We start from the raw sequence: 14,607 nt of genomic DNA, 5'->3' as shown, positions 1-14,607 counted from the left end.
AGCTCAAGTGAAGGGGGAGGTCAAACTATGGATTTAGACTTCTCGGTAAGTGAGGTACATAATCTTCCTCTCCATGTTTTAATTAAAATTATTTCAAGCACAAATGATGATTTGTTTAAGGCAAAAAGAAAGAATAAATCTTTGAAAAATGATATTTACATGCTTAAGGAAAAATTAGAATCCATGTCTATTAAGGATAATGATATGCATGCTTCTTCTACAAATTCAAATGATTCATGTTTAGAAGAAGAAAATAAGGCCTTAAGGGAAAAGGTAGAACACCTCATCAAAGCCCTTAGAAAATTTGAAATTGACTCAAATACCCTAAACATGATTATTCGGAGCCAAAGGGCAAGTTTCAACAAAAAGGGTTTAAGGTATAAGCAATGAAAAATCCTACCATTGTTTACTTGCTAGGGGACAATCCAAAACAAAGACCATAGATAGGAAATGGATCCCCAAGGAGTATTTGGTCAACCCAATTAAGAAGAACCTTTATTGGGTACCAAAATCAATTCTCAAGGGTTAGAAGATTTTAGGTCAAATCAACCATGGAAGTCATAGTTCCAATGTCTTATGGTTGACTTGAAACCTTAAGGGGGAGCACTTAGCCTTGATAGAAATTCGTGATAAAGAGGGCTCAGTAGAGGTTACCTTTATTTCGTCTCACAATGACTTACATTATTTTCTAAACATAAATGTGAGATGATAGAATGATATTCATAATTCACTTATGCTTATGGCATTTTGATGAGTTATGAAATGTATCAAATTTTTAGTAATCATAGACCAACTATGGGGAAAGCAAATGTTTAATTAATGGACATTTTGCCCATAGATCATAGTTGGACATTTCAAACGTTTTGAAAATAATTCTATGTTTTATTTACAGTAAATAGTTATTTTGAAACATATGAATTCAAAACTAGGGTTTAATTTGATACAAACTTGCATGTTTTCGAGATTTTTGAGATTTGGTCAAAATTTCAAAAACACTTTGACTTTTCATGAAAACATATTTTTCCTCTAAAATTCAAATTGGCTTCATGCCAGTCGACTGCAACAGTTATCAGTCGACTGGTAGCTGTTTTCCAACCCTTTCAGAAGCCGATTTTGGGTATTTTAAAGTTAACATTGATACCATAGTGTACTTGGAAGTTAGGTGCAATCTGTTTGATGGTGTCAAAGGGGGAGAAATGGGAAGGTTTAAGTTAGAAACTTTTATTTCTCTAAACTTGAAAATTGGGTGATAAAGCATATGTTAAGGGGGAGTTTGGTTTTATGCTTCATGTTTATACTATGCTTGTAATTTTCAAGTTGTTATTTGTGCCTAACTTAAACATATTGCCACACATCAAAAAGGGGGAGATTGTTGGTGCAATCGACCTAGGTTTGATCGGTACGATCATAGTTTTGATGTTTGTGTCAAAGAATTTAAGTTAGGCTTTCATATGTATTTGATGTGTGTTTGAGTCATGCAGGACTTGGTGAAACACATGAGGAACTTGGAGCGGCCAAGTTTGGGAAGCTCATCCAAGGGCTCGAATCCTTGAGTCGGTGAATGATGGTGTGGAAGACATCTGAGGGATCGCCAGACGAGGAGCAACGGAGTGAAGCCGAAGGAAGTGGACTTCAAGGCAACGTGAAGGATGACACGGAGAGGAGCCATGGGCTCGAGTGCATCTGAAGGACGAAGGCCAAGGAAGAGGGCTTCAAGGGCAACTCCGAAGAGGATGAGTGTGAGTGTGTAATGGGACCAGTCGACTGATTGAAGTTGCAGTCAATTGGTCCAGTCGACTATACAATCGACTGGGAGAAAACAGAAGCATTCTGTTCGCTCAGCCAGCAGCAACCAGTCGACTGGTAAGTAACCGTTGGCGACCGTTGGCAGAAACCCTGATTCTGCCAAGTAGCCGTTGGGTGTGTGTTGCACCAGTCGACTGATGAAAGTGCCAGTCGACTGGTGTCAAGATGGAGTTGATATGATGATCAACTCTCTCCTCTTATTTATAGGTAGCTTTAGGGCATGAAGGAGGTGACTAATACTTGTTAAACAACTCCTTAGTCATTGCTCAAAGCTTCCAAAGCCTTTTCTCTTCCTCCCAAACATAAACTTCATCTTGTAAAGAGGAAGAGATCTTTTGTGAGAGGTTTGCTACATCGAGAAGGAGAAAGCTCTAGCCGGAGATTGCCGGAGACTGATCCACCGAAGGATCAAGGGTTCGCCCACCTCAAGGACACGCCGTGGAGTAGGAGCAAGCAATCTCCGAATCACGTAAAGGAATCGTGTTAGTGTTCTTACTTATTACTTTCATTGTTTTAGTTTCATTTCGTCTTGCGCAAACTAACCGTGTAGAGAAGAAAGTGAATTGGGGGTGACCTAGCTATCCAAACCCCCCTTCTAGCCGGCCACCGATCCCCTACAAATACAACTCCTGTTCTAGCAAAACACTTTATGATAAAGTGGTATGTGGAACCTTCCGTGCTGCTGATGAATGCTATCTTATATAAGAACTTTTCACATGATTTGGTGTGCCAACTGCCAAGTGAACAAAATGACAATAGGTTTACTAGGGAAATCTACAACCATAATCTGGACCTAGGAAAGATCTGTCTTATCGTGTGTGAGGACAAATTGCCAAATTCACAATAAAGATGCACACGTCATTCATTGCCTTTCTATTTTTGGAGGCTGGTATAGAATCATGGATGAACACTAAATATAGGGGAACAAAAAAGGTTAGTGAATTAAATATGCTAAAAGAGCAACTAGGCCCAATATTATCAAATTTCTAATAGAAAATTTGTTTAAAGCATTCTGACAGGCAAGCTGCTTAAAAAGAAACCATAAGAACAAGTGGGGAACTTTTGTCCACGGGCTAGTGACTTAACACCTGAGGTACTGCTTAGAGCAGAAGGAGACTAGATATTGAGTACTACTCTATAAGAAGGATTCACTTTTGAGCCTTAATAACTTTGTTCAAAAAGGCTAGCTACAGTCCATTTTTTACAAAGAAAAAAAAAGTGAAGCACAGAATTCTGTGGAATCTCCTTCATCAGTATAGTAAGGTTGAATGAGGTACACAAATAGGTTGAATGAGGTACACATATTTGTGACCTACAAGATGGTCTGGACTAGTTTCTTAAATGGTAAGGAATAAACATGTTTGAATCGAAATTACTGCAAAAGCTGAGTAGCACCATTCCAGACAGATATTTACTTACCAGAGAGGTGATCGCGTAGAGTACCATTGGGCATGAACTCATACACTAGCATCTGCATGACAAAGACATACTAAATTAATGTTTTCAACAAATTATTAACACAACATGCAAATACTCAACAAGACCTGTGTACTTGGAATTCATATGAGAATCACATAACTTTGCAAATATTAATATTGCTCTACAAGATAAACCCTGTCATTGATTACTGGTTCATCTAAAACCATCCCAAGTACACTAGAATTTCAAAGTATGGTCCCAGACATGACCATTGTCAAATAAGTCGTACTAGTAAAAGGGATGGTGAAATTCAAGATTTTAAAGTTCAAACGTCTTGCATTTGGCTGACCATGAAAGCAGTTTCATTTATGAAAGCAGCGAAGGGCAAAGAACCCACCGAATCTTATTGATATACACAAAATCGATGTTAATTTTGCAAAGATTTTGAATAGCAGTGAAGGAGCATTCCATCATGATTACTTCTAATCATATTTTACAAAGTTCAAGAAGAAGAAGAATGAATGGAATTTAAACCATGATAATAATGTGCATGATTCTTCTTTAATGCCATTGATATTTTAAAATAATTAATGAAGATGAAACAAACCATACTTGTCCACTTAACCTAAATGCCAAAGCTACTATCCTACTTAAGAAGTGTATAACTATCTTCCCCGTTTATGAGATTTATTATTAAGTTCTAGGTAGCTAGCTTCTGATTAATGGCAATCAGAAACGAAAGATTTGTACAGGAAGTGCATCAAATGTATGTAATATAACCATAGGGTTCATTAACTCAAATATTAACTATATCAACAAGTTCATGATGTAATGCCTTTTAGGAACAAACAAATTAAAGTACTTTATCTACAAAATCAAACCTGTTCATCTTCTTCGTCACAATAACCAATCAAAGATACCAAGTTTCTGTGATGCAATCTTGAGAGTAACTCTATCTCTGTGAAGAATTCTTTTGAACCCTGTAGAGAATCTTGTTGTGCGCGTTTTATGGCTACAACAGTTCCATCAGCTAAAATGCCTCTGTAGACTTTTCCATATCCACCTTGTCCAACTTGAGTTGAAATATCGAACTTGTTTGTAGCTAGTTCCATTTCCTCAAAGCTAAAACCTTTTACTCCGGTTACCTTTATTGGAAGCCTTGACACTGTTGAAACAATGAAGTTAGGACATCAACATAATAAACATTGTTGCAAGTCAGTATTGGTCCTATCATAATACCCATGACATAAGTAAAAATGATTAACTGAGGAATTGTACAAAATGCAATTGGGGATATATCACCATAAGTACAAAAACCAAACAAAAGGCATAGAAACTTGCAGAGACTATAAAATCTCTTTCTCAACACAAATCATAAATCAAACGTCATGAAACACGCTAGGCCTATATTCAAATTCATGGCACTTCTATGACGTGTTAAAGTTGAGTGTCTAACCAATGTTGAGCTATTAGGACAGAGACTAATACTAATTTATATAATACTCTCCCTGATGTGTAACAGTGTAAGAAAGCAGACTGAACTGAACCAAATCCAATGTATGGATTAATTCAACTCACAGATATGTTTATTTTTTAATGCAAACGTAGATGTGATTTGTAGACAAGTTATGCTCTAATATTATGTCAAAGTTGGCAAGTGACCAGTCTAGACTTTTGTACTTTGGACATGAAGTAATAATTGGAATTCGAAACAATACGTATAAACATCCATTTGCAACAAACCAAGTTCAAGTTTGTTCTAGTCTTGAATTTTATGCGCATGCATAATGTATTTGCACAAATATGCAAACTAGTAACCCCGTCACAGGAGAATAAAACTTGGCTTCTTCCATATTATAGCCCCTTAAAGGAAAAGAAATCATGTATCAATTTCCCAAATGGTAACTTCCAAAGAAATCCATAATTCTACCTATGTGGCTGATAAATCTGCAGCAACAAATACATATTTTCCCTATAGAATTCGACAAAATAATAAATTATTTGATTTCCCCTCTAAAGTATCCAGCTTTGCTAAAATCACAGTCCACTCTATAAAACCTAAATTATTTTCCAAATTAACTTGTCATGACTGGACAGTACCGATGATATACCATAGCTCAGAACTAGCAATCAGGGACTGAGTATGATGAATAAGTTGAATGCCTAAGATATTATCAAACACTAATAAATTGAATCTATTACAACCAACAAGGAAACTGAAGTTAACTTTGAGCTCCAAATAAGTTGACTTTAGTGCAATTGTGTTTTGAAGTGTCAAATTGTTTGACACTCTAGGAGGGAGATACATAATTTCACATTTCAATGGTGATTATCCAAAAACAAAAGGAAAGTGAAAAAGTTTTGATCTGTCTTTTGCATGGCTTCTTAGTTCTATACTCATTTGTAGCCTAGCTCAATTCAGCATTGATTGACCAATTTGTCAATAATACTGGATCTGATATGATTAATGCATTGCTTTAGAAAGAAAATTAACAACACTTTCAGTTGTAATCATTGTTCTTGACATATATCTAAAACTAATATTGGAATTGCCATATCATAAGGCTTCAAACGAAATAATATCTTCATTTATAAAAAAGAAAGAAAAAAATCATACTAGTGAAACATTGCAACAATATTAAATTTTGCAATTTTGTTATGAAAATAGAATTTCATTGTAGGCAAAGATTATTAAGCAACTACTATTACATTTAGAGCAGCAAGGAAAAGCTAATCAGACGGTGTTATCTCCATAGGAGTTCTTTAAATTCAAAAGCTCAAACAAACATAAGCAGTAGACAAATATCACAAATGCTTCATACAGATATTTCAATAAATCCAATCAACTGATTTTGTAGGAAAATAATTTGGTTCTTTTTATATCTCTTTCTAATTTAAGAACTGTTCATAAAGCATACTTATCCACCAAAATTCATCTGATCACTAAATTCAATAGTGAATGGGAAGGCAACCGTTATACACTTCCAAATGTGTTTAAGAACTTACAAGACCGTTTCTTGGCAGTTCTCTGATATTTTGAGTGCCTTCTCATTATGAGAATTGTAATAATGGCAGAGAGAATAGATGCACCAGCAACTGCCCCTAATACAATGCCAACCACTGCACCTGTGCTCAAACTAGATGCTGAAGGCGTTGGTATTGCTACAACAGACAAGACAAGTAACAATCTTTAGCTTCTATTCAAACACAAATGATTGATACAATATTAGAACAATAATGAAAGAAAATACAAAATTATTGGCTTTGATTACAAATGGAAAACTATCTACAGTGCATGAACTGTCTATTTAAGCTAAGATATATAAGCATGCAACCCTTGGGAGCGTGGGGGTACTTGATATAGCCCTTTCAACTCCAAAATCTCCACTGTAGTTCCTAATTCAAAATACATGGCAATTAAGTCCACAAAATTGGGCCAACATAGAAACTTTAAAATACAGATGATAATTGTGTTAAATTTTTTCCTTTATCAAAACAAAAAATTTCTTTTCATTTAATTTTGTTTCACTGATATAAAACTATCACCTCGGATTATTAGGACTAAAGTGGATACATTGGGGTTCCATGGCAATATTGTGATTTACCCTTCTATTTAATGCAATAAGCAAGCAACTTTTATGCTTCAAACTTCTACATTACAATGTGGCTAAATAATCGGCAATCAACTAGATAATTGCAGAAGGATTTCATTCACTAGAAAAATTTCCCCCAACGTTTACAAAACAAGAATGCACAAACAATGTTAAACTAACAAGGCAATTTGTCCTTCAATTAACTTGTGGATTAACCAAGGTTTAAAATTTCGGCCCGTGTCGAGGTTTCGGTCCCAAATCAGAATGATACAATTCCGATATCGTATCGTGCCGAGCCGATACGGTTTCAGTATTTTTTTATTTATATATAGTAATTATTAGATAAATATGTTTATTGTGTATAATTATAAATAAGTTGTATATTGAATTTATATAAATTCTCCGTTATTGAACAACTTAATATTATTAGAAAAAATAATTAAATATAATTTTTTAAAAGAAAATTATTTATCAATAACTCGAATTAAAATTGATACATCATAATATATTACCTTACTAATAAGTGGCATGAATCAGATGGAAGCATTAGTTCTTATAACATTTTATTTAAGTGAACTCTATAGTTCTCTAACGTCCAGATTAAATAATCATAATTATATAAATTAATACAAAGATGTTATTTTATATATAATAATTATATAAATTAATTATTTATTCATTTAATTAATTATTAATTTAAATAATATATATTTAAAATAGTAAAAAAAATAGAATATCAATTAAACATTAAAATAGTAAAAAAAATATAAAATAATTTTTAAAAATATCAGAATATAAATTTGCTTTTTTTAGATTTTTTTAAAACTTTTTAGAATTTTTTAAATTTTCAAATTTAAAAAGCAAAAATAATTTCAGAATATTAATTAATAAAATTTATTTTAAAATTTTAAATATATTTTTTATATTTTATTGTGATAATTGAATTAGGGTTTATGAAAGACTCTACAAAATATTACACTTAGGAATTGTTTAAATTATTTAAATCACAATATTAATTTTGAATAGGGACTCGTACACGACAACTTTGCCCCACGGCGTCCTACAACGCCGGAGGAGTCCTGCGACGCCTCTGACGCACTTAGGAATTGTTTAAATTATTTAAATCTCAATATTAATTTTGCACAGTGACTCGCATGCAATGCCTCCGCCCAGTGGCGCCCATGTTGCCTCCGCCCCACGGCGTCGGCAACCCCCCGCAACACCATAGGATAATCATAATTATATAAATTAATACAAAGATGTTATTTTATATATAATAATTATATAAATTAACTATTTATTCATTTAATTAATTATTAATTTAAATAATAAATATTTAAAATAGTAAAAAAAATAGAATATCAATTAAACATTAAAATAGTAAAAAAATAATTTTAAAAAATATCAGAATATAAATTAGTTTTCTTTTTAGAATTTTAAAAAAAATTTAAATAAAATTTAAAAAGTAAAAAACAATTTCAGAATATTAATTAATAAAATTTATTATTAATTTTAAAATTTTAAATATATTTTTTATATTTTATTGTGATAATTGAATTAGGGTTTATGAAAGATTCTACGAAATATCAGGAATTGTTTAAATTATTTAAATCTCAATATTAATTCTGAATAGGGACTCATACGCGACGCCTCCACCCCGCGGTGCCTCGCGACGCCTCCGGAGCATTTAAGAATTGTTTAAATTATTTAAATCTCAATATTAACTTGGAAAAGTGGTAGTAAAGTTAGCGATGAGAAACAAAATTTAGCCTAAGGATAGACTTTAAGGATAGGGATGGCAATGAGTCAATTTTAGGTGGGATTCTATATCCTCCGTCCCCATATCCATCGAGTATAAGATATCCGATGGGTATACTCATACCCATTAAAGGATCGGATATCTTCTATACTTAGAATTTTTTTTCTTTCTATCCAACTATTATCATTCAACAAAAACATATTACAAAAACATATTAATTAATATTGTATTAATATATATATATATATAATTAAAAAAATAGATTAAACATCTATATAGCCTCCTCCTAATATCAACAAAAATAGTTAATGAATTTTGAAAAAAGAAAATTTTCTTTAATATATGTATATATATATATTTTAATCAGGTATTCACGTCGGATATCGGGTATTGATAGTTCCTCCATACTCTCCTCCATTAAGGTCAGATATCGAATCCTCCATCGGGTTCGGGTGAAATTATCATCCCTATTTAAGAAATCATAAGTGTGAATTTACATAAAAAATAATATTCAATATTAGTTACCATATTATCTGTATATATTATTTAATATATTTGTCAATTAGCTAATAGTCAATTAGCCTAATTATAGTTTCCTAAGATAGATTCTTTGTTTATATATAAATATGTCTTACTCTTCAATAAAAATTATCAATTCTTTTTATCTCAAATAACATGGCATCAGAGTAACTTTGAAATTAGGGATTCAAAATTAGGGTTCCATCTCCGCCTTTTCTACCTCTCACATACTTTCATCTCCTCGGTGTGTCACTACCTCACCGTCGCCCACGCGCAAACACCTCCATCGATCGGCCACGACCTTCTCGTCGGCACACTTTCCTTCTCTCCTCTGTCCACGCACGAAGTCCACACCGATAGCTACTACACCTCCCCTTCCCCGGCGCACAACGCACGCGTGATGGACCCAGCAGCCGCACCGAGGTCCCCTTCCTTCTATGATGCAAATTTCGGCCACCGAGCAGTCACTGCCTCAGCCCAATCCCCGACGACCGTCGTTGCTGCTCTCCCAATACGCATCATCAGAAGCATCGTCGGCATCACCCAATATGAACCGCCAACGATCCTTGCTGCCAGCGATCCTTAATGCGAGTAACACCTAAGCGTACATGTGTCTGTGTTGGAGTGTATACTAAAAGCCTAGCTTTTGTAAACATATATTTTTGAAATAAAAGAATCACATTGGTCAAATATCTATATTTATTTGTTGAATATAGTTGTTCAATTAATTTATAAAATAGATAACATGGTGTGTGGTGTCACACAAAGAAGATCATGTTATCAACTCTTTATAAATTTTAAACAATTGCTCACGACTAAGATGGAAAGGAACAAACCATTGGTATAGTCGTAGTGTAATTAGGTATTAGTTTATCTTGACTAATAAATTATACTAGTATACTCTAAGTGTATTGAGAAGGACCATTTTAGGTAAGTTCTTTTTATACTGACTTAATAAAAGAACTAGACCTTAGTTATTATGGAAGTGTATACTCTTAATCCTAATATAATAATAAGCATATATATTTAGTATCTATTTCTTTAACTTATCAAAGGGTGAGATTTAGCTTGATAAATCAATAGGCCCGATAAGTTGAGAAATGATATTACTTATAGTGTGTGTTGTTGATTATAGAAGGAAATTGTGTCCTAGTAATCTAGGTTGAGAATACCCCCAAGAGGAGCTCATAAGGATTGTCATGTTAAACACTGCAGGTGGACTTAGTCCGATATGACAATGAAGTTGAGTGGTACTACTCTTGGAGCTAGATATTAATTAAATGAGTTGTCAGTAACTTACTTAATTAGTGGACATTCGTTATCTTAAACATAGGGAGACTAACACACTCATGATAAGAAGGAGCCCGTAAATGTAATTTGGGATTGGTGCGGTAGTGCAACAATAACTCTCTAGTGGAATGAGTTATTGTTGATGAACTTGAGTTGTGTGTTCGGGGCGAACACGGGATACTCAAGCTCATCGGAAGGTCAAAACCAATTTCTCCTCTAGGTCCCTGTCGTAGCTTCATTAGTGTCTTATAAACCACTCATTAAAAGTCCTTCTTGGTGTCCAAGAAAGGAGGTCGACCCATTGCTTGGTGACCAAGAAATGGCTGACCACCATCTCCTTAAGAGGACCAGCCCTCTTGCTTGGTGACCAAGCAAGTAGGGGCCGGCCAAAATAAATTCAAATAGGAGGGGTGTTTTGAATTTTTAAAATCTTCTCTTTGTAGAAAACTATAAGTTTTAAAAGAGAGATGTTAATTTTTAAAACTTTCCTTATTTGAATTAGGCCACATGGTTTAATAGAGAATTTTAAAAGTTTTAAAACTTTCCTTTTTTAATCATCCTCATGGTTTTAGAAAAAAGGAAGAGAAGTTTTAAAAATTAAAATTTTCTATTCATGTTTAAAAAAGAAATTTTTGAAGAGAAGTTTTAAATTTTAAAAACATGGTTTTAATTTTTAAAACTTTCCTTTTTAACATCCACTTTAGGAAAGAGAGCTCGTAAAATTTTATAAGAGGTTTTCTTCTTTTATAAAATTTTATAAAAAAATATTTCCTTCCTCTTTAAGGGGGTCGGCCACCCTTGCTTGGTGCCCAAGCAAGGGGGCCGGCCAAATAAAAATAAAAATAAAATCATCATCCAATGATTTGGTGATTGATTCAATCAAGAGGAAAGAAAAGGGAAAAGGAAAAACTAGAGGAAGATTTTAATTTTTGTAAAAATTCTTCCCTTATTTGCCTTGGGCAAGTAATATAAAAGAAGGGGTGAGGAGGCCTCATGAGATACAACTCTTATTCTCTTGCTTGGTGGTTCTCTTAGTGTGGCCGACCCTCTCTCTTCTCCCTTTCCCTTTGCTCTCTTTTCTTTTGTGGTGGTGGTGGCCGAAAATTAGAAGGAGAAGAAAGCTTTGGGTGGTGTTCATCTTGGAGGATCGTCGCCCACACGACGTCCAAGACGAGGCGAGGAATACGGCAGAAGATCTCGAGGTCAATAGCTTGCAAAGAAAAGGTATAATTAGCAGTTGTTTTCCGCATCATGCCAGTTATTTTTCTTTGTATGAATCCCAAACACAAGATGCATTAGATCTAGTTTTTCGAATTAGTAATTCGTGTTTGTGTTTTTCTTTGTTTTTCGAATTTGTAATTCGATTGTTCTTTTTGGTTAAACCTAGAGTTATATAAGGAAATTAAATATTAGCTTTCCTTAAAAGGCTTTGTCTAGGTGGTGGTGGACACTCCCATACCCAAGAAGGTCATGTGCCTCGTCATGCAGTCCTGGAAGCTAATTTTGAAAATTAATATTTAATTGAATTTATAATGTAGGTGGATTTGGTTCAATAATGTTAAGTTCCGCTAGCGATCCAAGTCTAAACCATTAAGAACAGATAAGTTAAATTTAGAATCAATAATGTTAAATTCCGTTTGTGATTCCCAATTTAACTTTTAAAGAACACAATAGGTTATTTAGGAAAAGTTCGACACTTGTACAAAATTTTTGTACGGTGGAATCGGTACGATCTTCCTAGGACTAACCAACCGTCTGTACTTGTTGGTTTGGATTTTCTTTTGGATTCTTCTCTTATTTGACTTCCTTTGGGATAAAGTCTTATGACTGAAAATAAGTCTTTTATTGTGACGAATGTGGTGCCTATGATGTCTAAAATCAAGGACTATAAGCTAAATGGTTCGAACTATTTGGATTGGAATAAGACTATTCATCTTTATCTACGAAGTAGTGACAAAGATGGTCATTTCACTGATGACCTCCTCAGGATGATTCGAAGCAGACATGGCTTAAAGAGGATACTCACCTGTTCCTTCATCTTCTGAATTGTATTGATAGTGAGGTAATTGGTTTGATCAATCACTATGAATTTGTTAAAGAACTAATAGATTACTTGGAATTTCTGTACTCTGGAAAAAAAAAATCTCCTGCATGTATGAGGTTTGCAAAGCATTCTACCATGTGGGGAAAAAAGATAACTCTCTAATCAATTATTTTATGGTATTCAAGAAGACATATGAGGAGATTAATATGTTAATACCCTTTAGTCCTAATGTAAAGGTTCAACAATGCCAATGACAACAAATGACTATCATGAGCTTCCTCGCTGGCCTATCTCCCGACTTTGAGTCTACTAAGTCAGGGGTTCTCTCTAGTTCTAAGGTCTCCTCTTTATAAGATATATTTAGTCATGTTCTCCGTACAGAAAATACTACACCCGTTCCACTTAGTGGTGCTTTGGTGAGTCGCAATACTAACTATGTGCCTAAAAGATCAACTAGTCATAGTGGAAGGAGGTGGCTCACAGGACTTTGAAACTCGATTGTCGAATTCGGATGATATTATGTGCAACTGCTGTCGTAAGCTAGGTCATACGAACTTTGAGTGTAGAAAGCTTCAGTATAAAAATCAACAAAAACACTTGGCCTATATTGCATCCACTAATGATGCCTTTAATAAATTGGTCCTTATCTCTACAGATGAATTTGCCAAGTTCTCAAAATATTAGGAATTACTCAAGTCTTCGTCTCTCTCTGTCACTGCTATTGCTGATTCAAGTAAACAAAATACGTCTTTTTTCCTCATCCTCAAAATGGGTCATTCATTTTGATGTCATGGATCATATGACAGGTAATTCTAGTCTCTTTTCTACTTTTTCAATCCAAAGCTAATACTCCTACTGTTACTTTAGCTTATGGGTCTCCATCTTGTGTTCGTGAGTCTGACACTATCAATCCTGCCCCTTTGCTTCCTCTGTCCTCTATTTTATATTTACCTAATTTATCCTTTAATTTGCTCTCTCTCAATCAATTAACTCATAATCTTAATTGTTGCATCTTATTTTTTCCTAATCATTGTTTATTTCAAGATCTTTTGGCGAAGAAGATTATTGGTAAAGGACATGAGTCTAGAGTTCTCTATATTCTTGACACACCACTCCTAATTTTTTTTTGCTTAATCGAGTGCCACATCTCCTTTCGAGGCTCATTGTAGGTTGGGGCATCCATCTCTCCCTTTGCTCAAAAAGCTTTGTCCACAATATGATAAGGTGTTTTCATTAGATTGTAAGTTGTATCAGTTTGCAAAATATCACCATCTTAGTTAGAGTCCTAGAGTAAATAAACATGTCACTATTCCTTTGGAATTAGTTAATTATGATATTTGGGGTCCTTGTTCTATTTTGTCTAAACCTGATTTTAAGTATTTTGTTACTTTTGTGAATGATTTTTCTCGTATAACTTGATTATATTTAATGAAAAATCGTTCTGAGTTATTTTCTCTGTTTTGTGCCTTTTGTGCTGAAATTAAAACTCAGTTCAATGCGTCCATCCATACTTTGCAAAGTGATAATGTCAAGAAATATACATCCAAGTTATTCCAATCTTCTATGCGTCAAAATGGTCTACTTCATGAAACCTCCTGTGTTGATAATCCACCCCAAAATGGTGTGGTTGAACCTAACAACAGACATCTTCTTGAAACTGCAGGAGCCCTTTTATTTCAAATCAATGTTCTCAAACCATTTTGAGTTGATGTAGTTTCTAGAGCATGTTTTCTCATTAACCGCATGTCATCCTCTATTATTCATAGTGAGATCCCTTGCAAAATCTTTTTTTCCCAATAAGTCATTTCCTATTAACCCTAGGATATTTAGTAACACTTATTTTATTCAGGATGTTTGTCCGCGTGCTACTAAATTGATATATTTGAGAGGTGTCCTAAAGGCAATCACCTTAGATGTTGTATTATTTATATGATAAATAAAATTCATTATTTAAGTGTGCATTCTATACGTATGTGATTCGATCTTAAACTCAATTAATGAAGTTCACAATATACATGAGAGAAATTGTGATTGGATCATAATTAAGAGATATCTCATCATGTGTAATTATGTATATATTGAAATCTTCCCTATTCGATGAATTGATAAACTGGACATCGTCAATTCATGAGACTAGTATATGTTATACTCTTTAGTTTAACCAAGCAGCTGATCAC

The 14,607-nt window shown here is 33.9% G+C and overlaps 1 protein-coding gene across 3 annotated transcripts in view; it reads right to left on the bottom strand.

Annotated features, from left to right (window-relative positions):
• The window catches only part of LOC122047865 (probable LRR receptor-like serine/threonine-protein kinase At1g06840), a 38,565-nt gene that overhangs the window by 5,368 nt on the left and 18,590 nt on the right, over nucleotides 1-14,607 (bottom strand). For all 3 annotated transcript variants that reach the window (XM_042609383.1, XM_042609390.1, XM_042609395.1), the window contains exons 16-18: nucleotides 6,232-6,387; nucleotides 4,107-4,390; nucleotides 3,226-3,277 (exon numbers count right to left, since the gene is read on the bottom strand). In XM_042609383.1, coding sequence (XP_042465317.1) covers nucleotides 3,226-3,277; nucleotides 4,107-4,390; nucleotides 6,232-6,387 — 492 coding nt within the window. The remainder of the gene's footprint in view (nucleotides 1-3,225; nucleotides 3,278-4,106; nucleotides 4,391-6,231; nucleotides 6,388-14,607) is intronic.

This window comes from Zingiber officinale, chromosome 1B (assembly GCF_018446385.1).
Source record: "Zingiber officinale cultivar Zhangliang chromosome 1B, Zo_v1.1, whole genome shotgun sequence".
Classification (NCBI taxonomy): Eukaryota; Viridiplantae; Streptophyta; class Magnoliopsida; order Zingiberales; family Zingiberaceae; genus Zingiber; species Zingiber officinale.
Note: the sequence above shows the minus strand (reverse complement) of the source record. Positions and strands in the feature narration are given on the sequence as shown.